This window comes from Passer montanus, unplaced genomic scaffold, assembly GCF_014805655.1.
Source record: "Passer montanus isolate IOZ18808 unplaced genomic scaffold, ASM1480565v1 scaffold133, whole genome shotgun sequence".
Lineage (NCBI taxonomy): Eukaryota > Metazoa > Chordata > Aves > Passeriformes > Passeridae > Passer > Passer montanus.
The window spans coordinates 197,305-223,323 of NW_024360166.1; the positions used below are offsets into that span (position 1 = coordinate 197,305).

Sequence of the window (26,019 nt, forward strand, 5' to 3'; positions counted from 1 at the left end):
ACTACCCTCAGGGCTTGCTTTCATTAGCCAGTTTTTTTAATGACTTTGCTACTTTGATGTGGCTCAGTTCTGGCACCAGGGGTGAATCCCATTTCCCTCAAGAGACAGGAGTAGTTTATGTGAGATCCATGTGCAGCAGAGACAAGGTGAGAGAATGTTGCTTATATCACAGCTTGGTTTCTGGTCGCTTTCCCAGAGGAAGAGCAAGATAGAATATCTCTGCATTCACTGTCACGGAGAAGACTCAGTATTGCTGTGAGAGAAAGCAGGAGCATCTGAAGGAGCATCCCCCAAATTTTCTCTCTGTGCCTGATTACCTGGCTGGTTTTAGGGACAGGTAGTTTTGCTAATGTGACTTTCCATTATAAAGTTTCCATTGCTTTGGAAAATATTAACTTTGTTCTGTATACAGACAGGCCCTACAGTTATAGCTGTAATATCCTAAAGATTTAGTTCCCAGTAATAATAGGGCTAAACCACAGCACCACCAGAGGCAAAAACTACATTATTTGAAATGAAACTTCTCATAAATATCCAGCTATGAAGTAATTTTATATCAGCTGCTCTTATATAAACTGGACAAGGCAAACTGTCCTATCCATCAACATTAAGGTTGCCAAGAAAAATTACTCTGTATTCATTGTCTGCAAGTTTTGGAGATCTCCCTTTCCATTAGACTTTCGCAGGAAATGCTGTGGTTGCCACTCTGAAGAACTTTGCTGGTAGCAGCATCAGCGTCAACTTTGAGCTTCTGCCTCCTCCTGTTCCTCCTACCTCTGCCTCTGTAGGAGAGGGAGGGATGGGCACCCACAGCAGCCAAGATTACACTGCTGCTCAGACTGTCTTCTAAAATCACCTTGAAACATTGTTGAAGTCAGAACCATGTGGCTTCAGGGTTTTCTATTTTGTTTTCTTCCAGCTCCTCTCCAAACGCTTAGAGCATATTTGTTGCAGGTCTGCAGCAGGAGCCAGGCCAGTTTTCCAACATCCTGATGCATGTTGAACCCAGAAGGGGCTGAGAATAGCAAGGAGCACACATGGATGTTGCTTGACACTTTCATGCCTGCCACACCCTGGTGGCAGAGGTAAGTGAGTGCCACCCAGAGCCCTACCTGTATTTCCCACCCTTTGCTGCCCACTGCCTGCAGGCCCCCCAGCCCACTGCCCCATTTCTGTCCTGCTGCTTGTAGCTGGCAGCATGTGCAAGACTCTTTCTTGTGTTGCTCTTTTATTCTCTGGGTTTGTGGGCTAAGGTCTGATGTGTTTTCCCCAAGCTCTGGTGTCTTTGAAGCCCTGCTGTATCTAGTGATGTACACAGCAACTGCCTTTGACAAAAAAATTGCTTCACTCTGTGTGAATCTGCAGTAAAACATGAAAGTACTGTGGTCTGTGCAAAATAGAGGGCTAACGGAAAAATGTTGCAGCACAGCTAGTTTGTAACTGAACAAGATAAATCTGGCCATAACAAATCCAATTCAGCTGACTGAGCTCATTCTAGAAAAGAGGTAACAGAGACCTCAGCCAACCCTGTTCAAACTTAAATACAGATACCGCACTGGCCAGAGAGCTGGGCAGAGAGAGGTCTTATCCAATCAGCTATCTGGGCCTGGAAGATTCAAAGCCCCATAAAAAGGGTAGCCATAATAAACTTGTTGCTGTTTGCTGATGATGGATCAGTGTGTTGTGTCGTGTGTCTGTCTCCAACCCATAACCCCACATAACAGAAAGGCATTCCCAAAACAAAGGCAGAAGGTGGACAAAAGTTTGTGGCTTCCTCTCAACAGGAAGAGGAGCAATGATGGCTTTTGCTTCTCTACAGCAATACATGATGGCAGTGTACAGAAAAAGGCTTAAGAGGAGCAGGCTGGCTTTGCCAGACTGTAAATGGGGGCAGGGCATATGGGTGAAATGTCCTCCGGGTATTTTCTGTGAAAGTCTCCTGCTGCAACTCTCACCTCTCAAGAGAATGACTTCAGGGAAATGCTTGATTAACAGCTGCCGATGTTTGCGAACCACCTTTTTGTTCTGGGATGGGAGGCTCGGGTGTTTCTGGGTAAGACTGCAGAGCTTTCAGAAACTTAGTCTACTTAAAGGACAAGAGACACTGAACAGGCTTGAAAAGAACATTTGATATATCTGGCCTTCTTGGAAAGAAATAACTTGTAGGAAGATGAGTCAGTAAGCCTGTATTGAAACAAACCCAGCATTTGGTACCAGCACAGTGCTATCAGCCACTTCTTTCATCTTTTCAAGTTAAAATTTGTCTGTTGTGACCAACAATAAATATGCTGAAATACATAACAGGAGAAATCTGCAGTGAGCCACTGTTGGAGACAGGTGCAAGGTGAGTCACCAAAAGTCTGGTCAAAGCCTTTCATGGAAACGTTAGCTTACAGGTAGAGGACAGACATTAATTTTGGTTGGTTTTTTTAAATGATATGTGAAACCTTAAAAAATAAACCTACATTTTAACCTACAAAGAAAATAATTAAAATCTTCTTGAAATATGCAAAATTTATTTTTAAAATTATAATTTAATTATACAATTATAGTCTAATAGCTCCACTGTATATTAGAGAACAATTGCTTTCTTAAAACTCATAGCAGAATCATTTACTTGATGCTGGAGAATAAGTTAATTATGAATCTCCTGCTTTTGATTAATGGATTTAATAATCATGTTACAGTAGGATTAACTTACAGTTAATGTGCTTACAGCACTAATGATGAGATGAAAGCAGTGTCAGCACATTGGACTGGCCCCAGAAAAGGCCCCATCTGGAGATCCCAGGACTGCACCAGTCAGCACTTCTGGGAGGAACCAGCACATGGCATCAGTCATCCCCATTTACTACTTACTTCAACAAAATTAAATACTGCTCTTAGGTGAGCTAAGCACCTTGACTGAAGCTCAGTTCTGGATACTTTGGGGGGAAATGTTTTCCTAGGAGATGGGTACAGTAGCAGGTGATACACATACCCACTGGGCACAGCCACCTGTAGCCTGCTATGAGCCAGTATAACAGGCTGAACATTCTTTAATGCTTCTTTTGCGTACATAATGCAAGTATAAAATACCTTGCATAGAAACACAGTGAGTCAGCCAAGATTTCCTAAGGAACCTCAAATATAGGTAATTAATACAGCCTAAGAGACAGAGCACTCTAGTTTCTAAACTTGACTCCAGATATTTAAGGAGAGGAACCATTACAGGACAGTGAAGGTAGAAGGAACACATGGAAGATTTTGTATTTTGCTGTTATTCCTTACAGGACTCCTGTGCCTATGTAGGAACCAGGTCTGCAAGTCTGGCTGGAGCTGAATTTATAAACCTTCACTTACTTAAAACTGATGTTGACACAAATAAAAACAGAATAAAGAACCAAACCATATTTTGTCTGAAGGAGCAGTACCTCAAAAGTCACCAACAACAGAATTTCAAATTGCATCAGCCACATACCTTACCTGTTATGATACAAAGCAGAACAACATGATACAAATCAGAAGTTGAATGTAATACAGCCCTGGGCTGCTTTGCTGTGTCCCCTCCCTGCCCATCATCCAACCTATGTCTCCACAGGAAAGCGGCAGAACTCCTTGCACTGATCATGCCATATGGAAATACTGAGGAAAAGCCGGGGAAATTGCTGCACAGCCCACACAGCCCTTCCTGCTGAGACCAGGGCATGTGAATGCTGCTCCACCTCCCTGTTCAGGACATGATTCTCCAAGGTGTCATTTCCCAGCTGATGGTGGCCAGCTCCCCATCACTGCAGCCTCTTGGCCTCTCTGGGGCTCTGAGCCTCCAGTGCCCTTACCCTGCAGGCAGCACCGGGGGGCTGCTGGCTGAAAGCAAAGGGCACAGTGCTGGTTGTCCTGCAGCTCCAGTGGTGACATTCATCCACTGCTGCTTGTGTTTCCTTCTGGGATATACTTAGGGTTTATTCAAGGTTTGTCCTGAAAATCAACACTTTTCCCTACCAAAGCAAGCTTCAAGGATTAGAGACATCCTGAAATAATGCATATTTTATTCCTGAAGCAGATGGGACTATGCCTTTAATGTGCCTCTTCAAACCCAGCTGTGCGTCCTGCTCTCTCTCCCTCCCCCCGCTCTGCTCTGACTGCCACACATCTATCCAATGTGGGGAGTTCTCTTCAGCTTGTCACAGCTGGCTTGATAATGAAAGACATTCAGAGATTTACCAGGCCATTTCTCCATGTCATACCACAGTGCTTTAACCTCAATTTGTTCCAGGTGATCTCAGGAATCTGTGACCAAGTAACCCTCAGCTGCAGATCATCTGCCAGGTGGCAGCTGTTTAGGGCACTTCCAGTTCTTAATTTAGTGGCCGAACCCACCAAGAATTCAGATTACACGAGTCAGGTAAATGCCAAGAATGCTTTCTAGGATATCTATGATGGGTTTCCTCTGTGCCAGCTCACAGAAGGTACTTCCTTATAATACACTCACTGTTTTTCAGCGCTAAGATCCCAGATTTCCTGAGAGATGCTAGACAAACCTCACCCTTACCAGGGGTGTTGCTGGCCTGCACCTCCTTCCTGCTTTGGCTCGACTTTGCTCACATGGCTTCACCCTTATAAACATCCCTTTACTTCATATGAGCCTTAGCATATGTCCTATATGTACTCATCCCCTACAGCTGTACAGACAGATTATAAAATAGAGTGTGATGACTAGACCCTATAATGCAAAACTAAATGTCCAATTAGGACTTGATAGAGAAATGTGAAATAAAACGCATCAAACAGGACAAAATAATCAATTTCCCATTAAATTGAGGTTACCTTTTTTTTTTCTGAGTCTCAATCTTAAAAGCATCAATTACACACATAATTTACATGTTTACAGTCTGATTCAGAGTTCAAAGCAACAACTTGCACATATGGAATATTAATTATCCCAGTGATCAGAGGAAAAAACTCAGTGCCCTGCAGGTGCCTCCAGGCTGGCTTTAAGAAGTGTTACCAGTGTAGGCTGGGGAAATTTAATTTTGTGCTTTTTAGGAGAAGGAATTTGTGATTTTGAAGCAGCCTGCTACTTAACTCAGATGAAGAGGTAATCTCAAATGGTGCAGAAGGTACAGGAGCTGAATTTAGGAAAAACTGTGGAAATGTTTGGGATGAAAAGTAAATACATGACCTCAAAAGATTTGCCTTTGTGAATGCAACCAGAGGATGCAAGGCTGGTACAACAAAATGCATCCTTCATTGAGCTTATGCAAGGAGTTACACACCATGAACAAAAAAAAAGATGAGGAAATGCTGCTTTTGGAAGATTTTAAGAAAAGTAGGCCAGAAGCATGACTTCTCTTTTATTACAGCTTGTTAACATTGTCCTAGTTTTATGTGTTTGTCTTCAAACTGTGATGCTCGTAGGGTTATTTTAAGCTAGCACCCAGAGACATTTCCTTTGTAGGTGGTGCTGATCCTTGACCCATGGCATTGGGCCATGCTTGCCGGGTTGCAGGTCCATGATGCTTCACTTCCACCCCCACAGCCAGGAAGATGAATTGCTGATGAGCTGCATGTAGTTTGAACAATGATAACAGCAGCCTGTGGGCTGCAAAATCTCAGCAGCAGGGTAAAGGAAGGGAGATTTCTGCCAGGAGATAGGGAACATGTCTAAATCTTGAGATGGAGAAAGAACTCCGTCTTTGGAGTGCAACATCTGGTGAGAAATGACCATGCAAAGGCATCTCCCTGAATTGGCAGCCATATACACACAGAAAAGCACGGAAAGAAATCCAAGCTACCTCTTTCATTTTCCTTCAGAACCTGCAGTGTAAGCACATCTTAAGAAACTAAGGCCAAGAAGTGCTTTGAAAAGATGAGCACAGCATCTAACACTTCAGAAGAATCTCCTTCTGAAGCTATAGCAATTTGCTCACGTTTGCCTGTTGCTGTAAACCTTTGCACATTGTTCTTAGAGCCAAACATGGACCACATTATTTTGTGTTGCAAAGCACAGACACCCATAAACACTGAACAAAAAATATATGGAGAGACAAACAATGGGTCCTTTAATGATTACAGGCATCTTTCATCTTAAACCTGAGAGTTTAAAGTCAATGCTGGCTGACTTGGATTGCCTCTTGCTTGTACAGAGCCTGTAAATAAAGTGTTAATTCAGAGCCTCTAGCTGTGATCAGGAATGGATCACATTTGGTATTGCACCAAGCTCTAGTCTCTAGAGTACTGGCTAAGCCCCAGGGCACTGGGGTTTTGGGTGCTACTTTGTACACATATTCATCTTTTTGTGGACATCTATTTTGCCTGATGTAGGGGAGGGCCACTCATAGCAGTGACTTTTTTCATTTTACACTCCTTTTCCCTGTTCCCCTTTCCACAATAGCTGCAATGTAACGTTCCAGTAGAGCAAGGCTTTGCAAATTTGGCTCAATGAGACATGGAGCAAACAGCTTTTCAGAGAGCTTCAACTCAGCTGTCAGAAGGGGCAGTTTGGTCTCTGTGCAAGCAGTACTCACATTCCAAACTGCATTAGGGAAAAGCTGCTGGGTCTTTATGCATTTTTATTATCAGTTCCAGCTTAGGAATCTGATACTAATTTTTCCTTAAAGCCTGTGTTTGGAGTACAGCTTATATTCTAAAACAAAATCAGGATTGTGATGTTTTTCTCTCACTAGCTTGCTCTTTTTTTGGTTTGCTTTTTTTTCCTCTCCCTGGCTTTACTCCAAGGACCTTTTCTTCTTTTTGTTACACTCTCGAGATGAAGCACCGGATGGTTACAGCAGTGCTGGTAGCACTGGTACAGGTTTCACAGAGTTTCCCTGCCTTGTATCATCGAGGCTGGTGGAGGCTGCTAAGGGAAGGAGATAGCTGTGGAAAATGTGATTTGGCACTCTGCTCTGAGCCCAAGGACTGTCCAGCCGGGGCTGTGCTGGATCGCTGTGGCTGCTGTCCGGAATGTGGGAACGTGGAAGGTCAGATCTGCGACTTGGACCAGGGCAATCATTTTTATGGGCAGTGTGGGGATCACCTCGAGTGCAGGTTGGATGCTGATGAAGCAAGGTTTGGGGAAGTCCCTGAACCCCAGTGTGTGTGCAAATCTCAAGAAAGCATCTGTGGACCTGATGGGAAAACCTACGAAAACATCTGTCAGTTCAACAAGGCTTACGCTGCGAAAAGAAACATCAGCATGAAACATAAAGGGCCATGTGAATCAGGTAATGTGTACAGAGGCACTTCCAAACTGAAAAATCAGCTGATTCTTATCTTCAGATGTGCTACTAGTTACTCTAGCCTAATGTCATTAACTAATACTGTGTTTTTGTTACAATTATCATTATTCTGTTATAATGCTACTTTGTGTTAAACATGTGTTTCAGCATCTGGTACTTAATCTTGCCAGTTATAAACCTCTATATTAGACTAGTGGATTAAATCTCATGGTAGCTAAAAAGGCATCAATCTACAACCTGGGTCTCTTCTGAATAATCAGTGCATGATTTTTTTTCCTACAGAAGCTGTATGTGGGGTTGGGAATCAGTAAACAGATAGGATAGTCTGGGAGGAATAGGCAAATCATTGTTATTGTAACAGGACTGATTTAATTTTAGAGTGGTGATAGTAAAGCAGACCTCATTTTTTATATATATATATATCTATCTATATAGATATAGATATAGATATAGATATAGATATAGATATAGATATAGATATAGATAGATATCTATGATATAGATATATATAGATATATATCTCCTGTGTATACATGTATACATATACACACACAGGTACATGTGTGCATGTGTGTATCTGCCTGTGAGGATACATGGTAAGCAGTGAAGCAGGGGCAATAGAAGAAGACAGGGTTTCATTAACAGCTCTGTTCTTTTTACCAAAAAAGTCCAAACTAATCCAATTCAGAATCATCATAAAATCTAGCTAACCCATGAAAGAGAAATCAAAATAGTAAAACAAAATCAAGCTGAAACAATTTCCCTAAAGGACTCTTAAAGTGCACAGTTGTCTCTGGTCATTTTTAGTGGAAGGATTCTTAGGTGCGTGTACAGGGGACTCCTGCTCCCTGCTCATATGCTGTTCTCTTTCTTTGCATTACTACAATTCATTACTACTGGGCATCTATCACTTAGGACTATAAAATGAAAATGTGAAGAGGCTTTTGTTTGTTTCTAAATGAGAAACTACTGTGGGTTTTTAAGTTAATCAAATATTTTCTCAAATGAAGTAGAAGAGGTCTGTGGGTCACAAATGGGTCACAGCTCCGGGAATCTGAAATTGCAGCTCGGGCAAAAGACTGGGAGTAACTCGAATATATATCACCTGCTCTTCTCTAGCAGTCTTAGACTGTGGTTTTATATTGAATGAACAAGGGATATTGACCACTTAGGAAAAGTGATGAACAGTTAATATCAGGCTTCTTTCCTCTTTCTACCTGCAACAGAAGGATCCGTTAGAGAATCCTTTATTTGCTATCAGGGTATTAAGCTGGGAAATGAGGATTGCCAGGAAAGGGACATGCACGCCAGCCTGCAGTACAACTGAAGTCTGTTAGCTTGGGAAGGAGTCTTTGTTTGGGACTCAGTAGCAGTAGTTATTGTGGCATAACCCCTCCAGCAAGATTTTGGCCAGAAGTGCCCCTCCCTTCGAGAGTAAGTTTGCATCAGCAGCAGCTGCTCAGGCACACAGGCTTAAAGCAGTGGTCCCTCTAATTAATTTAACAGAACTGGCCGCGTACAAGAGACTTTTTAATTTGGAAGTACTACCGCTTATAATTGCTGTTGTCATCCAGCAGCCCCTAGTCGCCCCCGAGGCGCATCGCACTGCTGCTCCTCCAGCAGAAGGATCTTGGCTGCTCTGCTCCGTACGCAGGCATCACCCCCAGCGCTTTCCCACTGCTTCCCTGGCTCCCCAGAAAAGCCGGAGCCTCCCTCCAGGAATGCAGAGAATTATCCTCACCATTCGGCTTACTGAATTGTACAGAAGCCTGCGGCAAGTTCACAGCCGTGTCACTGCTGCGCAGTTTAGTTAAGAAAGACGCTGTGGCGGAGGAAAGCCCCCAGCTGGAGCATGCCCGCGCTGGGCAGGGTGCTGGGCTGGCAGCGACCAGGGTCACAAATGCCCTTCTCCTGTCCTCGAGCTGCCGCTCCCCACGCTGCCTCGGAATCCTGAGAGCCCGGCCGGAGCCCGGGGCGCGGAGGAGCTCGGAGGGGCGCGGAGGGGCTGCAGCGGGCGCGGAGGGGCTGCAGCGGACTCGGAGGGGCTCGGAGGGGCTGCAGCGGGCTCGGAGGGGCTCGGAGGGGCTGCAGCGGGCTCGGAGGGGCTCGGAGGGGCTCGGAGGGGCTGCAGCGGGCGCGGAGGGGCTCGGAGGGGCTCGGAGGGGCTGCAGCGGGCTCGGAGGGGCCGCCACGGGCGCGGCTGTCCCGGGAGCCCCCAGCCCAGCCCGGGCCCGCAGGGCACCGCGCTCCGCTCCGGGGGCAGCTGGTGACAAAAGGCAGCAGGATCCTGGCTCTGAGAGCAGCAAACGCTGCAGCACGGGCTGTCCTGAGGGCAATTTGCATGCGAAACAAACACTGAGCCCTGTAGGGCTTTGGTACCAAGCTATAAATATAACTTTCACTCAGCTCAAAGTACTTTGTTTTGTTTTTCTCTCCTTCAAAGCATCTGCTGTTTCCTCTTGATGCCAAACGGACTAATTGTATACAGCAACCAATGAATAAATAAATAACAATAAACTCCTTTCATCAGAGGAATACAGCCTTTCATCTTTCTTCTCTTGCCAGAAAAAGGAGAAGAAAAAGGCCTAGCTCACTAAAAAAATCATGGAAAAATTATTTCTTTTCCTGAAAACTAGTTTTGATCAGTTTATCTAATAATTTACCAAGGTTTCCAAGTACATTGATTATATACAGATTCTCCACACTTAAACCATCCCCATTCACATTCAAACATTTTCCATTGATAATTTAATGAACTAACAGAACAATATAGCAGTGATCCTCTTTATATTTAGCTGTGTCAAATGATTTATTTTAAATGTAAATTTTGGAATAAAAACAAATAAGCCACAAAAATTTATGCCATTTCTGTCTAATCAGACATACATTAGCAAAAATTAATCATATACAATGTGAGAAAAAATATCCTATTAATTATGTAATTAATTGGTCTGGAGTGATGTCAGGTTGATTGTGAAAGGTAAAAGTATTTCGACTTCTCCTGGCTTCTGGTTTACATCTTCTATTATGCAGAGGGTAAATTCATGACTGACTGGGACCATAAAAGGAAAGAAGAAGCTCCTGCCCATTCAGCTCTGGATGCCAGGACACAAGAACACTTTCCTTAGCTATCAACAAAAATTTATCTACTCCAGGAATCAAAATGACACGTTATCATAACAGTACAGCTCTGTTTCTAATCAGTTATGCAAACAAAATACACAGAGATATCATGAGAGAATTTGTCTGAACACAAAACCCAAAACACTCAAAACTAAAGTTTATAAACTTCTGTTTAAATTGTAGAATGTTACTTTAATTTTCTTCCACAAAACACAGCAAAATGGTATTGTGAGATATTGTGAGATATTGTGAGGTAGTGTTTTATTTCTGAAGTTTGGGTGGACAGTGAAAGTACTGGTGGTGTGTTGACATTCACAAAGGGCAGTTTGGTTAGATCAGAACTGCTGCTTGCTGTGGGTTTGGTCTCAGGTGTTGCCAGCCCTGGACTCAGCTGCAGGACTGGGACCAAGTCCAGACATTTCCCAGCTGTCCGCTGTATTCTCCTCACAGTTAATGGAAAGAAGGGTGTTCCTAGTGTGGAATTATCCTGGTGCACAGCAGTGCTGGACAGCTGTAATGTGGATTTGTAATTCAGACCTTTGTGTACTCCAGACTCCAGGTGTGTTCCGTGGGTGGCTGAGTGATGGCGGGGGACAGTGACACGGGCAGGACCCAGTTCTTGGCCACACGTCCGTGTTGGCAGGGGATCCACAGGACACCTGAGTTAGCAGCACAACAAAAATACTCACCAGGCAATATCTGCCTATTTGAAAAGTTTTTTGCACTGTCTCTGTGTGGGAACAATTAAAAAAACTCCTGTGAGTCAATGTAGATTTTTGGTTTCTTTTGTACATTTTAGCCTTAACTACAGTGGACTTATCATTAAAAGGAGTGGGGTTTCAATTCATTTTAAGATTTTAAAGTATATTTTAATATCAGACCCTCTGTGATCAGTTCAAAGGCAAAAAAAATTCTCATCCAAGATATCCAGTTAATGCTGATTTGAATAAAGATTTTTGAACTAAGAAATTCTGAATGTACAGTTGTCATGAAGGAACAAGCATTTAAGGATTTAAGTTTCCTAGTTTGAAAAAACTTACTTTTAAAGAGTAGCAAGATTGTTTAATGAGTCATTTATAAATGGGAATATTGATAAGTTTTATGTATATTTGCAATTAATTTTAATCAGGATGAATTTAATATTTTCTGCACACACACTAATCCTTAAAAATTGACAAATGTGTTATAAATTGTTGCTTGAAAACATGGAACAGGCTGTTACAGTTTCAACTGCCAAAGAATAAATGCTGCACCTAGGTATTGATTCAAATACTGCAAGTAAAAATCTATTAATTATTTACTTGAAGTTTCTATTTCCAAGCATCTGGGATGTGTGGAAAAAAAATAATTCAATACAAGTCAAGTCACTCAGTAAATGCATTCCTTTTTGAGCACTGGTCTGGAAATAGAAAACAGATTTTAGAAGGCAAAAGTTTTCTTGTTGTCGACAAACAGACCGGGGGGAAAAAAGCAGAGTTATCCAACACAGGAAATCTGTGCTAACAGCAAATCCACTGTTTTGTCTCTGGCGCCGGACATCCTCATCCCCTGCGGAGACGGGAGATGAGCAGGCGCTCGCACGCTCGGCGGGATGGACGCGCCCGCGATCAGGTGTGGAAGCACCGGGGATGGGTCCGGTGCCTCCCAGCCCCGGCCTGGCTCCCTCTCGTGGCGGCCGACTGCTTTTGCTTCGGGAAAAGGGAAAAAGGAGAATTCCGAGGCAATCAATAAACGCTGGAGGGGGTGGCAGTGCGAGAACACGAGGAAACAAGTGGTAATGTAACAAGTATAATAAGCATAACATGAAACCTTACAGAAATAATTGAATTTCAATCCTTTTCATTCTTAATACCAGTATTGGATGACATCAATAGCGTTTGAAGATAAATGTAAAATTCATTAATGTTGTTGTAACTTGTGACTTTCACAGGTAACAGTGCTCGACAATTTTTAGCAGCTTTAAGGCAATGATGTACTCAGAAAACGTCAGCAATAGCAGTGTGTTGGCTTTCAGCTAACCAAAATGTGACACATTCAGAGCTGTCACACAATCCAATCACCCTGTGACTCATGCGCTGTGAATTTCCTGTGGTTTCCTCTGAAGCCCAGGTCGGGCACTGGTGGCTCTGCTCGGGGAGCCCGAGCCTGGTCCACAATCACAGCTCATGGGGCAAAATTAAGCTCTCAATTTCAGCTTGGGTTCCACGATCATCTGCAACGGGGAAAACAGACCTGAATAAGCATTTTCAGAAAACACAGACACAAGGTCTTCTGAGCTTTAAAAGTTGCTTGGAACCATGTGGCTCTTCACAGTGTGTGAGACCCAAAAGGTAAACACAATCTGATGATATCCTGTGAAGCAGGGATTAATATTAACAAACCTTTTGTTTGTGTTCTTTGTGTACTGTCTCCTAAAGCACCTTGTTTGTTCTTTGCAGCTCCTGTTATTTCTATGCCACCTCAGGATACCCAGAATTACACTGGCAATGATGTCATTTTTGGCTGTGAGGTGTCGGCCTATCCTATGCCACAGCTTGAATGGAAAAAAAAGGGGAACAAAATGTTTCTGCCAGGAGATGACACCCATGTCTCCGTTCAGGTAAAACTTGAATTTACCTTTCCATACAGTTTGGGAACAGGAGCAGGGTTATCTGTGAATTCCTCCTCCAGAACACAACACTGTTGAAATAAATAGATTCCAAGTAGGGGCCCTGTGACTATGCAAAGAATGATGATTTCTGTCAGTGCTTCGGCAGTCCCAGCAGAAGGAACAACAGCCAGGGTACCACTTATGCTTCTTTAGGAGATTTTACTCCAAGCCAGCTGAAACAGTCATGAAATGTGAAAGTGCCCATGGAATGTCGTACCAATCCATAAAACCTGGCTGCTGAGTGTCAGCTTGGTCAGGCCCCCTTGGCCCTAAAAAAGGATCCCCTTGGCCCTAACAACTCCCCCAGACTCACTCCCTATCTCAGCCTGAGTTTGAGCTGCTTTGAAGACGCAGTAAGTGCTGCTGGGACAAGGGACAGGAGGAGCACGGGGAAGAGTGGCATGAAGGGGAGCAGGAATGTGAGCACTGTGCAAGGTAGTGAAGGTGAAAGAGCAGAGATGGGAAAGCATGAACTCCGAGGTGCAGAGCAACAAGAAGGTAAAACGCAATGCAGCAAGAATAAGCAGAATCAAAGCATGATGGCATTAAAAAAACCCCAAAAGTTGTAATGATATTTAGTCCATCCACAATTATTTTGAGAAATATCATGGTGTCTCCTAGCTACTTAATTTCAACCATTTCTTTTCTTCTCAAAGGCAAGAGGTGGGCCTCAGAAGTATGGTGTGACAGGCTGGCTGCAGATTCAAGGCCTCAAAAAATCAGATGAAGGCATTTATATCTGCTACACCAAAAATAAGCATGGTGCAACATATGCCTCTGCAAGACTGAAAGTCATTGATGGTAATTTTTTAAAATTTGGATGTAAAAAATATAAAAATGCATACAAAGCAGGTTGCAAATGATGGGGTTGTTGGAATGAAAATGAAGCATAGGAGAAAATACCCAAAACTGACCATATTTTCACTCTTCTGCAAGCTTTTATTTTACTTTATCCCCTAACAGTTTATATAGTAATATTTTGCTGCAAATTATACCAGCTTCCAGAAAATAGAAAGCTGTGGATTGGAGTCATACAGCTGAGGCACATTATTCCACTGTCCTTATCCCAGAGAAGTCCTTTGATGTTAGCAGGACACAGAACAACAGATGGGGTGACTGAGGGTCTTTGAATCATGGCAGATTTGCTTAGTTGTTTATTTTCATAAAATTAGGAAGGAAACAGTTGTTGTTCCTCAATGAGAGTGGTTCAAAAAATGTAAGAAATAGCTTTGCTACTGATTTGCTTTGGGCCCAGCCCTGCAGAACAATAACCTTCTTCCTCTATGGAGAACTGTTTTTCCTGCAAATTCAGCATAAAGATGCATTGTCATATTTACCTCCTGGTCTAGGGGAGTTTGTCATTTGTCCAGTTTCTATAAGTGGCTTTCAAAGCTTTATTTTCTCTGGGAATATTTGAAGATGCACAGGAGGTACAGAAGACTGATACCATAGTTTATTAGAATTAGGAATTAAATGCATTTTAAACATGTCCTCAGCACAGGAAAGACATGGACCTGTTAGAGTGGCTCCACAGGAGGTCACGGAGATGCTCCAAGTGCTGGAGCACCTCTGCTCTAGGGATAGGCTGAGCAAGCTGCGGTGTTAACCCTGGGGAAGAGAAGGCTTTGAGGAGATCCCAGCACCTTTCCAGTCCCTAAACAGGGAGTACTAGAAGGAGGGAGAGGGACTTTTTATACAGGCAGATAGTGGTTGGACAAGGGAGAATAGTTTTAAATTAAAATAGGAGAGATTTAGATTAGATGTTAGGCAGAAATTCTTTATTCAGAGCGTGGTGAAGTACTGACACAGGTTTTTCAAAGAAGCTGTGGCTGTCCCATCCCTGAAGCGTCCAAGGCCAGGTTGGACGCGACTTGGAGCAACCTGAGACAGAGGAAGTGTCCCTGCCCATGGCAGGGAGTGGAACAAGATAAGGTCTAAGATCCATTTCAAACCAATCTATTCTGGGATTCCATGGTTCTGTATAGAAATTTGCTCATGACCTTCCATGGTATGAGGTCAAGCTATCGGCTAAAACCCCTGTCCTTTTCATAGATAACAGGGATTCAGAAAATCTGGGCTTGCTGTACAAATCCAAACCCAAGTCTTCCTCTGTGCTCCTATCTTCCGCTAATTTAATCTGGATTCAATTACATCTTGCAGGCCCGTCTCCTGCATTTGCATTTACTGCTGGCAGTAGAAGCGCGAGCTACAGCATTGAATACGAGGAGTATTATGACAATTCTGATGAGGAAGATGATGAAGAATATGAATCCGGGAACTACGATAATGAAAACAATTCTGACTAATAATTTTTGTATATCTCTTGTGCAAATCCTTCCACACTGTTATATTTACCAGTAGTCTCTGTTCTGAAAATGGCTCTTCTGATAACACACATACTCACTTTTGTATCCACCCTCCTGAAATGCAGCTTTGGATGAAGTGTATCATGCTACTCACCAGAAGTAAGAAGAACAGTTGTAACACCATGTATTTAGACTATTAAATGAAATGCTTCAGTGTGCACCTTTCTACTAAGTATGCCAAAGGGATACAATTTTATATTAATTTTTAAATTATCTTGTAATTTCTTTCATATATTCTAATTTGTTGAGCAAAAATGCCAACAGTTAAACAAAATTTTTATTTTGTATCAATTTTCATTTTATTGGTAAAGTACTAAGAAATATCAAGAGATGGTTCACATGGCAAGAAGCCTAAGTAAGTATGGAGGTTGCAAACTGTCTTTAATTTCCTTAGTTCATGTTTTCTTGAAAGTTTCAGCAGGATTTTCCTTCTCATTTGAAATTTTCTGTATCTCACAAAGGTAAATTATCTGTCTTTTGGGGAATGTTTTTCTTTACTGTTAATAGGTACGTGAAGCAATCACAGTCTAAAGGCAGTAAGTACTGTTTTACAGTCAATACTCAAACACAGCCAGAAAAGATTCCTTGTGCATTCAAACCTCTGAGCACACCTTTGGGCTCCTTCTTGTAACAGCTCCTGCATTGCTCCCCACAGCAACAGCTCCCTCCCAGCAGCCTCGGAGCAGTTCAGGGTTTGGGATTGTGATCTCCCCCCTCAACAGGATGCTGGTTGGTGGGCATTCCTGCAGTTTAAAGGCAGCAGCTGCTCTGTAGCTCGATGCATGCCCTTCAAAAACACAGGAATTGCACTCTGGAGCCAGGATCTGTGTTTTGTCTGGGGCTATGAACAAGTTGCTCCTATCCCTGAGCTATCAGCATTGCCAGGCTGCTGAAAGAGCAGCAAACCACCAGAACACATGAACATTTTTCCAACTGACCCATGAACCAGACATCAAAGGAGTTGGAGTAAAAAGCACAGCACTTCCAAGGGCTGAGTGAGCACCCTGAGAAATTTCTCCAATTGCTTTTTTTAACTAATGATATGAAGGCTGGCTCTGAGTTAATGGGTAATGGAAGACACCAACCCTGCACTTACACCTTTGGTTCCCACTGGCTGAGGACAGATGAACAGCAGTAAATTACTGAACATGTTCAGGACTAAGGCAGCAGAAGCTCAGGCACCTGCAGGGAAAGCCTGGCTATGAGCAGGCTCCTTGGGCCGAGGCACAGCCCCATGCATGATCCTTGCACACACAGAGCTGCCCACCAGCTGGATTCACGATGACAGGAGCCTTTAAGGGCATTGTACACACACACTGTGTAGGATTTTTAATGCATACACACTGCCTCACAAATTCTTCTTTTAATGTGTTATTTATGCCTTTTTTTGCTAGCAGAAAGATTTTTCTTTTCAATTTGAAATTCTTTAAGAAATTAGCTATAGACAGTGTTTGCCCTGAGGTATTATTGACCTCTGTCCAGCAAACAACCAAAGAATAATTTATCTCATTTCAGGCTTCATGGGGTATTGTCAGCTTATGAGAAGAAAGTGTGTCATTGTGTTATTGAAAAAGATTAATTAGTTTTAATTAGGAATAGGAAGTGGCTTCATATTTAATTACTGATTTTATTTTTATGGATTCTTCCTGATCTTCTTAGTGATATATTAATAACTTTTTTTTGCTTATCCACTATATATTAACTTTAAATTATCTGATAGAAATGACTGATTACTTTTTATGGAACTATTTAATATGCAGACATATCCTCAAGATCAGTTGTGATCTGCATTGCAAATTAATGAATTAGATTACTAAAGTAATCACTAAATGGTGGCAATATAGATTGGTATGATATAGTACATGGCAAGAAAATAATCTTGAAATCATTAGCCATAGAAAGATATAAGAATTCTTCAGGGCCTTTTGCTGTTGTTAATGGAAAATTAAAAACAGAAAGAAAAGAATGTTTGAATGAGAAAATGTGCAGCAGAATTCTAGCAAATACCTGCAAGTGTTTGTCCTGATGGAGTTTGTGTATTTAAGAAAAGCTAACAGTCCCAAAACAAAGAATTCTAAATTAAATACATTGCATTTCTCTCTCTTTGTATTTTTAATATATTTTATAAGTTCTTGTAAATTGTCAGCCATTCCTTTCAGTAAGAAAACTGCATTTTAGGAAAAAATTTGGTGTGATGCAAAAAAAAAAGAACACTGATACCTTGAAAAATTACAGTTTCTGTTTTGTAGGAGGGGACACAAATGGCTGGTTTTGTGTATATGCTTTAATCAAGTAATTAATTATTAAATTTAAAAAAGCATGGAGAAGGTTCAGTCCTCTCTAAGCAGTAGCCTGCAATGGATCTCAATGAATTGTGAATGCTTTGCCTGTAGCAACAGATGTGTTCATGTAACCCAAAGGAACAGCAAGTTCAAGAAGGGAGGTTTATTCCACCCAGTGGGGAATGAGCCAGGCTTGAGCTGAAAATGATGTATTAGTCCTGGTACTGTATTTTGCAAGGCGCACCTAAAGACTTCTTTAACTGAGCTTCCACAGAAGACTATTAGACTTTGTGACATGCACATCTGAACTTCATAGCACAGCTTTCTCCTGTCACACAAGCATCCTCACTGCGTCATTTCCCCCTCCCTTGTGAAGGTAAAGGAATTGTACAGAAGTTGCTAAAGAAATTCCACTGCTTGCTGCAGGAGGTCCTTTGGGCAAGACCCTGACATAGGCTGGGGTACTTTCACAATCTAATATTATTAGTTGCTGTGTTCAAGTTGTGTCAGCTATTACTCTAGGAATCCTTTAATTCTTTAGCTGGAGAAATTTTTTTCCCCTTAAAATTATCAGGATATAGCTGGCAGAAATTGGATGTAGAAAGGCAATTGTCTGTGTTCCAGAGATTCAAATTATTCAAGTGATGGTTAAAGTGGGTGCCAGGGCTGACCTGTGCAGCTGAACACAGCGTGGGCTCCCTGCCTGCCCTGTGGAATAGCTTTGTGCTCTCCCTTCTGTCCTTGCCCAGCCGTCACCTCAGGCAGGAGACCCAGGCCAGGGGGACAGATGTTTCTGGCCAGGAACAAAGACACTCCAGACAAAGCTGGAAACTGGCTCATCCTGCAGGAAGCCCAGCTCTCACTCACACTTAGATACATATGCTATCCACAGACTCTGCTCTTGAACTATTTATTTATTTATTTATTTATTAACCCCATTTCCATAATTTTGCTTCAGACAATTAATGAAGGGGGTTTTTTGTATAAAAGCATATGGTTCAGTGATTCAACTGTGATAGTTCATGTACAAAGAAACCAGTCTTCCTACCCTGATTAAATTGTCATAATAATTGTTTCTTGACCCCACTGCTGAAGATGAATCCAGCAAATACACCCAGTTCATGTTTTCCTTCCAGGTCTAAAGCAATTTCCATTTCCAGAAACATTCTACCAGTGTGGGCCCCTTCTTCGGGGCTACCAGGCTTCACATGGGAATCTTTGCAATGTGGTCAATAAAGCATCAGGGAAACATCAACTGCTCAGGCCCTTTATCATCGCGAGGCTCCAGCCGCGCTGGTTCCGGGGGGAGCTGGCACCGCCCGTGTCTCCACCGCCCCCGCACCGCCTCCGCCCGTGTCCGCCCCCGGTCCGCCCCAGGTCCCCCCCGCCCGGCCCGCACACTCCGCACCCCCGGCCGGCCCCGGCTCTGCCGCGGCCCCGCAGGGCCCGCCCGCTCGGAAGGATGGATGGGCCGCTCGGAAGGATGCGCTGCGCGTCCAGGTGGGTGCGCCCGGCGGGACCTGGGCTGGTCGCTGGGGCGTGCGTGGGGACGGGCCGGAGCTCGGGGCAGGAGGGAGGGCGGTGCTGAGGTCCGCGGTGCTGCGCTCAGGCGGTGCGGGGCGGGGGCCACGGCATGCGCAGGGCCGGCCGGGCAGAGGGGCCGACGGTGCCCGGGAGCCGCCCTGCCCAGGCAGCTGCGGCGGGGCCGGGACTCGCGTGGAGCCGGGATGCCGTGCGGGGCCGGGACGGACGGCGCTCCCGTGCTCCCACCGCCCTGCTCCCAGCGCTCTGCTCCCGGCTGCGACCACGGCGCTCCACGCCGGGGGGAAGCTGCCGCACCTGCTCCTCCGTGCCGCTGCTCCCCGAAGGCAGTGCTGGGCTCCTGCGCCACTTCTTCCCCGAAAACCAGAGGCTGTGGAACCTGTCCGAGATGAACATCAGTCGCTGAAGCGGCCTCGAACGACGGGGAAAGGAAGCGGGGGCGGGAAAGGGCTTCGGGAGACACCCACTGAGCTGTCAGGCATGTGCCCGGCATCTCTTGTGGCTCTGCTCCACCGCTGACAGCAAGGCTCCGGCAGCATGAGAGAGGTCATTTTTGGCATTTATTTAAATACTTGAGTACAAGGCATGGCACATAAAAGGACCACTAAATTAAATTTTTTTCCCTCAACTGTGACAATTCAGGAGTTATGCCTGTCAAATTGCTCTTGGGTAGAGCTGGTTGAGCTTTATTAATAGAGTGTTTTCAGTCAGCAAGTGTTGTTTAAAATCAAAACATTTGTGGGAATTTCTCCGTGTCAGCAAAGCTTCGATTAGGAACCTCCCTGGTTTCCTGCCAGTTGGCTTGGCTCCGTGGCTGCCTGCCTGGTGGGCTGCTGCAGAGCTGGGCCTCCAGCATTTCTGGTTCTTGGTAACTTTGGCAGGCTGCTAAGAGAGATGCCTGGGACTTCAGGGAGCTGGAGAGGTGGGACTAGAACTACCCACATAATTTTGTTCAGCTTATTCTTGAGTGTTATGAGAATATGACAAGTGTGTGTGTGTGTGGGAAATAGTATCTAATGCTTTCCATTAGGATGTAAATCTGTTTCTTGGGAAAAGTTCCTGTTCTTTGTGATCAAAAATGCCACTTCTTGTTCAAGTCTATTTCTACTCCAAAATCAGTTAAAGCAGCCAGCATCTGTCTGACTGCTGCCCCATCTCTGTTGACACAATTGTTTTCTTAGGAACCACCTTTCAGCTGTTGATAAGGGTTTGAGCAAAGGAGGTGTCTGAAGCTAGTTAGAGCAGAATTTCAACCACTGCAAAGTCCATTACCCACTGGGAAGATGAAGATTGAATTGAGAAAATTCATAGGGACTCTTGCCTGTAAAAGCTTGAATACAGCTGGCTGTGAGAGCTGTGTTCCAGAGTGAAATAATCAGTGCCCACTGTATGAGACCAGAATGAATTATTACTGTTTTACCTGCCAGTGTCCTATGAATTCAAAAACTGCTGTCATGTGTCCTACAATAATGGCTGTGTATGTAATGTATTTTGTGCTGCTAAATGTTTACCCCTGTTTAATGATTTAATGTTAATTATTGTACTAACCATAGGAATTCTTAAAAAAAAATCTATTGTGTAAGTTTCTATTAGAACTGTTAAGCTCATATTCTTTATAGAAAACTTGTGTTGCTAATCTTAAAATGCTTTATTACAGGAAATTACATTCTGAACTATGTAGCTTCTTGACCTAAATTGGTTCTCTTTGTCATCAAGCTCTTATTCATGTTATTTCTAAAATTACAATTGTAATGGTAAAATTACAATTGATGTGCTGAAAAATCAGCTCATCTTCAAAGTCATTATTGCTGATGTAAAAAAAAAAAAAGAAAAGAAAAAAGGTTTGGTGGTAAGAAAAATTGTTCACTTCTGCCAAATTTTTAGGGTTTTTTTGTTTGGGCCTCTTCATTTATAGTTATTGGCATTTTATGTTCCTTGGTTTCATACTGGGGTGGAAAAAGTCTGAAGTGCATTGCTTGAAACAGATTGTCCCATGGGGAAGGACCAGGGTGGTTTTGCTGCCTGTGTGAGGTTGTGGCATTTGATGCCTCACAGAGTTCATAGAGCTGTCATGGCTTTTTCTTGGTTTTCTTTTTCAGAGCGCTCCTTTATGGTGTGGTTGTAAAATAGCAGCCCCTGTTGTCAAGCCATTCTGTTTAATGCCTTCATTTTTCTTCATCTCCTGTAGAAACACATTTCTGACATGTCTGTGTGAAGGTTAAACCTTTCTCCACTTCTAATGAGAAAAAACAATAGGAAAATTCAAGCTATTTGGCAATTTACTTGCAGCATGATCCATTATGTGTATATGTGTTGGTGATCCTGGTAACTCAGTAAGGAAGTACAAAGTTAACAATTTTTGTTTCTTGCAAGTGAGGTTCTCATTTGCATTTCAGTCTTACTTTGTTTGTAATACTGTTCAAGTTAATGTACTTTTTGAATTACTTTAGGAATTTCTAATAAAAGATAAGTTGCAATAATATGTTTATTAAAAATGAACTCAAGTACACTTCTCCACCATTTTGCAGTTATTTTTATGAATGTACTGTAATTGGAGTTTGCATTTATTATTAAAATGATTGCAGTGTGACTCTTCAGTGTGCAGCTCATTAAAAACAGTGATTTAAATACAAAATATAGTTTCGTAAGACATTTCTTGAGTTAAATTAAGAATTTCTGCAGAAAAGAAAATTAAACCATAGATCTAATGAATTAAATTTTACATAAAAACTGAAGAAATAATCCCTAAACAATACTAATATATGTAATAATTAGCATATGGTAGCTTCAAATATATGTATGTTAGCGTTCTGGATTGAGGTTCATCCAGTGTGAATTTGAGTGTGATTTATTAATGGGAAAGGGATTAGCAGCCAGGTCTGCAGCTCTCTTCCCAGCTCCCCTCGTAATTCAGCACACAGTGTTTCACACCTAGTGAAGGGAAGGGTTCATTTTCCTTTTTTGCAGGTTTGTGGGATCCAAGGAACATTCCAATGGACTGTTCACAGAATGTGAAATGCAAAAGGCAGATAGGGCAGCAATGTAACTTTTGCCTGAGAGCTCCCCTAAACTGTCTCTCCTTACGTGCTTTGGTGCAAGTGACAGTACAAAACAGAGGACAGGGAAAAGTCAGACCCCTTGGTAAATAGCCAGATTTTTCTTTAGTTGAACTCTAGGTGATCTTCAGAGTTGTGGAGTGTGATTGCAGCAAATAGCAGGAAAATATTGACAAGTATGACTTGGTATTTTGGACACCAGGGGAGCTGAGGCTGCAAACTGCAGCTGTAAAACTACACAAAGATCTTCCCCAGATTAAATCGCAAGGCCTAATTGATTTTGAGGCAGCTGGTTTTAGTTGTTTTAACAAGGAGCAGATTTAATTGTTCTATAAAAGCTCTGGCATAGCTGAATGGAGACAGTTAAATGTTGTTAATTAATTGCACAATTCTGCATTGTATCTGATTTTAAAACATTCCAAGGATCTTGAGCTCTGATAATGAAATTGTATGCTCACATGGAATATTGAACACCCCCTGCATCGCTTTTTAGACAGAAGTTCTCAATGATGGAATGTATCATTCAGTTCAAACCAATGCTTTGTAAACTACTGTGGAGGGAAGAGAATGATTCTTTTTTTTTGACAGGTACCATGTATTTTTGAGAGTGCCCTCTGATCTTTTCCATCTCTGCACAGCTTAATTTTTTCTAATGGTTTGAATTTCATGTGGCTTACCTTTCAAGTGCTAGAATACTGAACCTTTGAGACCTCTGAGAAAAGTGTAGGAGTGGATGTCTAGACTCCAATTCATTGGAGTCTGTTTTCAGATGGATTTTTGTTATCAGACAATTCTTAAAATTTATGATGAGAGGGTTTTTCAGAGATAATTAGGGAATGTGAAGGTCTAGTTCCATTAATGTTGATAAAATTTGGCTTGAAAACCTTCTAAACATCTTAGGAAGCTTCAGCCTAACAATTTCCATTCATTCTAGAAATGTTGGAAAATATTAAATAGAATCTGATTCTAGTAATTCTGGAAAATGGCAACTACAAAGCCTGATGTTTGAGCAATCCTGTCTTTTTCCCCCATAGGGCGTTGTGGACCATTGTGTAACAGGAATGGATCTCTCAGAACTGACTCAGGAAATGGATCTGGTAAGTGTCTTTTTTTCTTCTGCAAGGGATGCTGGTAAAGCCTTTCATGAGAAATATTTCTTAGCCATGAATTGTTTAGAACATCTTTCTTCTCTGGCAAAAATACATATAGACACAGGAAACTCTTAGTGCAGGGACTCGTCCAGTACCACACACATCACTTCTCTCATCACAGTCACCCTAACTCATAAAGCAAAATTAACAATCAGTTGTATTTCTGCTCGTGAGTTTCTTTTGCCTACATCTTAACCTGAGGAAGTGCTCAGACCTGTTCATCCAGAAAAAAGGAACAACCTTGAAGGAAAAAAATGAGGCAAGTCAGGAACCTGATAAGACCTGCAATTAGTGCTGGGCCATACTTTTAATTTCTGGTGTCAAATGATTAATCTGCCAAATATCCATCTAGTTTTAGCAAGGAAGGAACATTGTTTGTTCTGTCCTTACTTTTCTTAAGTTGATTATTCAAGACCTTCAGCAAAGTCTTGTAAAAGAGCTGCTTCATTTCGTGACACCTCTCTGAAGGACATACCGGTGTTTGTGTGCTCTTTTGAAGGAGGTGAGGCTTTTCAGTGTTGAACCTAAATTGCTCACATAATTGCCCCTAATTTCTTATGACTTGATAAATTCTGTGCTTAAATGGATTATGTGGCACCCAATTAAGCTCCAGTGACCAAAAAAGCTTCAAAGACAAAAATTCCAGTCTTCTTTCTTTCACGTCTCTTTTGCTGTCTCTCCATCTTTCTGCTATCTCTCTATGTCTTGCCATAAAGTTTGTATAAATTCTGAGCTTTTTTTCTTTTTAATGTTTTTCTTAATTTAACTGTATCTCAGTTTTGCTGGGCCCTACCATCTCAGTATTTGCTAAAATAATTATTTTATTGAACTAGGAGAAATCAAGAAGAAAGACAAATTCTTGTGGTAAGGCAGCACTGTCAAATCAGGCCAAGGTGTTTTTCTCATTGAGCCATTCCCTCATCCTCTCTGTAACATTTTGGTGTAATTAAGTCTGTTACCTCTCCAGAGCCTTGGCAGGAGGGGTGAGGGGCTTTCATTTGTGTGTTCCCCAAGTGTAACTTTTATTACTTTCGAGTTCTGATTGCTGTTTTCTGCAGCACTTCCTTTATTTAATTATTGTGGGTGAAGAAGTGCAGAGGAGCTGCTGGTCAACAACTGGAAATTTAGCCTTATTTTTAGACTAGAGTTTGGAATGAAAACCAAGGCTCTAGATTTAAAATTGTGAATACTAGAGTCTTCCTTTTGCAGTGAGCTGGGGATTATTGTGAATGACCAATTTCTTGCAGCAAAAACTTTCTTAATCCTTGTGCATGTTTGATCCTGGTCTCTTCCACTAGCTAACACATGAAAAATTACATGCAACTTACAAGTGGAAAAAAAGCTTTATGTTTTCTCCTTTGTTTCTTGCCTTCCTAATCTACCCTGGGGCTCTGTGGTGTTAGCAATCTTCCACTATTATTTTTATTAAAAGTGAAAGGTTTTAATATACAGGTTTGCAGATGAAGTAGCTACTGACTTCTAATCCAGTGGCTGTATATATCAGACCTGACAAAAAGTGAGAATTAATTTTTTGAATTGCTAGGGAATTCCGATTTCAAGGAATAGATAGCAGAAGAACTCATGAGTTTAAGTAAAGGAATATTCCTATAAAAAAGAAATTAAATTTTCTTGGCTGACACAGACTGAAATTGATCCTTTGAAATCAATCATGATAATATGGAAATATTTACCAGTAATTATTTAGGGGAGAAAAATCGTTGGTTCAGATGTTTTAGGACAGACAGGAGTGGGGGGAGTGAGGCTGACTCACTACATATTATGGTACATACATAAATTTGTTTCTAATTACAAGAGCTTCAGTGTCCAGGGAACTCAAACTGCTCTTCTACACTTGCAGTTTGATACCCCTGTTTCTCAAACTTCTGTTTCTTTCAGTATGGAAGGGATGCTCCAAGAAAAAAAAAACAAAAACAAAACACTTTTACAAATTCACCACAGCATAATACACACATCTGAGGAAATTTCAAATGACAAAGTAATTAGAAAAACATTATGTGATGTTTATGTTTTATCATGGCCAATTAGCACAATTAGCATCTAAAGAAAACAAAATCTTGTCATGGATGTTAGAGACAGGCTCGCCATTGGGCGTCTCCTTCTAGAGACTTTGAATTTCCCGCGCTTATGCACGTGATTGGTTGGGGCCTTAGCTCCGCCCAGCTCACTGGCCAATGGAATGGGTGCACTCGTGGTTCAAAGGGATTGGCCGGGGTTCCCTGTTTGAGTTTGAATCCAGCCTATCACGGGCTGCCCCTTGTTCACCGCTGCTCCCCTGAGGGCCCCGCTCTGCGTGCTGCTCACAGGCCGCTGTCACCGAGCCTTAGGAGGCCCTTAAAGCTGCGTAAACAAAAATAGCTGATGGGTTCCTAAAGAGATTGGCTGTGGCAATACACTTGCATTTCAGAATTCTTCCTGAAAATGCTTGTTTGTGTCATTAAGAGCTTTCTGCATGATTTCTTTGATGAATTATCAGTTACCCGAGTATAAAAATGAAGTAGAACTGGCAGTTCTGTGGTTCTTGGATCAGCATGTGAGAGCCCAGCCTCAGCACAGCTCAAACGTAAATACTTGTAAACCACAACATTTGAACTCAGTCTGTGCAGAAATG

General features: G+C 42.4%; 1 protein-coding gene and 1 long non-coding RNA gene across 4 annotated transcripts in view; both read left to right on the top strand.

Moving 5' to 3' along the window:
• Positions 1–2,135: 2,135 nt before the first annotated feature.
• LOC120497684 lies at positions 2,136–4,820 on the top strand. The gene is made up of 3 exons (XR_005626548.1): positions 2,136–2,344; positions 2,719–2,886; positions 3,273–4,820. It is a non-coding gene; the product is annotated as an uncharacterized LOC120497684 (long non-coding RNA).
• A 1,379-nt stretch (positions 4,821–6,199) lies between these two features.
• LOC120497685 (kazal-type serine protease inhibitor domain-containing protein 1-like) overlaps positions 6,200–26,019 on the top strand; it is a 119,279-nt gene continuing 99,459 nt past the window's right edge. For all 3 annotated transcript variants that reach the window (XM_039699463.1, XM_039699462.1, XM_039699464.1), the window contains exons 1-5: positions 6,200–7,205; positions 12,782–12,942; positions 13,650–13,794; positions 15,154–19,141; positions 23,274–23,336. In XM_039699463.1, coding sequence (XP_039555397.1) covers positions 6,749–7,205; positions 12,782–12,942; positions 13,650–13,794; positions 15,154–15,299 — 909 coding nt within the window. In that variant the 5' untranslated portion in view covers positions 6,200–6,748 and the 3' untranslated portion in view covers positions 15,300–19,141; positions 23,274–23,336. The remainder of the gene's footprint in view (positions 7,206–12,781; positions 12,943–13,649; positions 13,795–15,153; positions 19,142–23,273; positions 23,337–26,019) is intronic.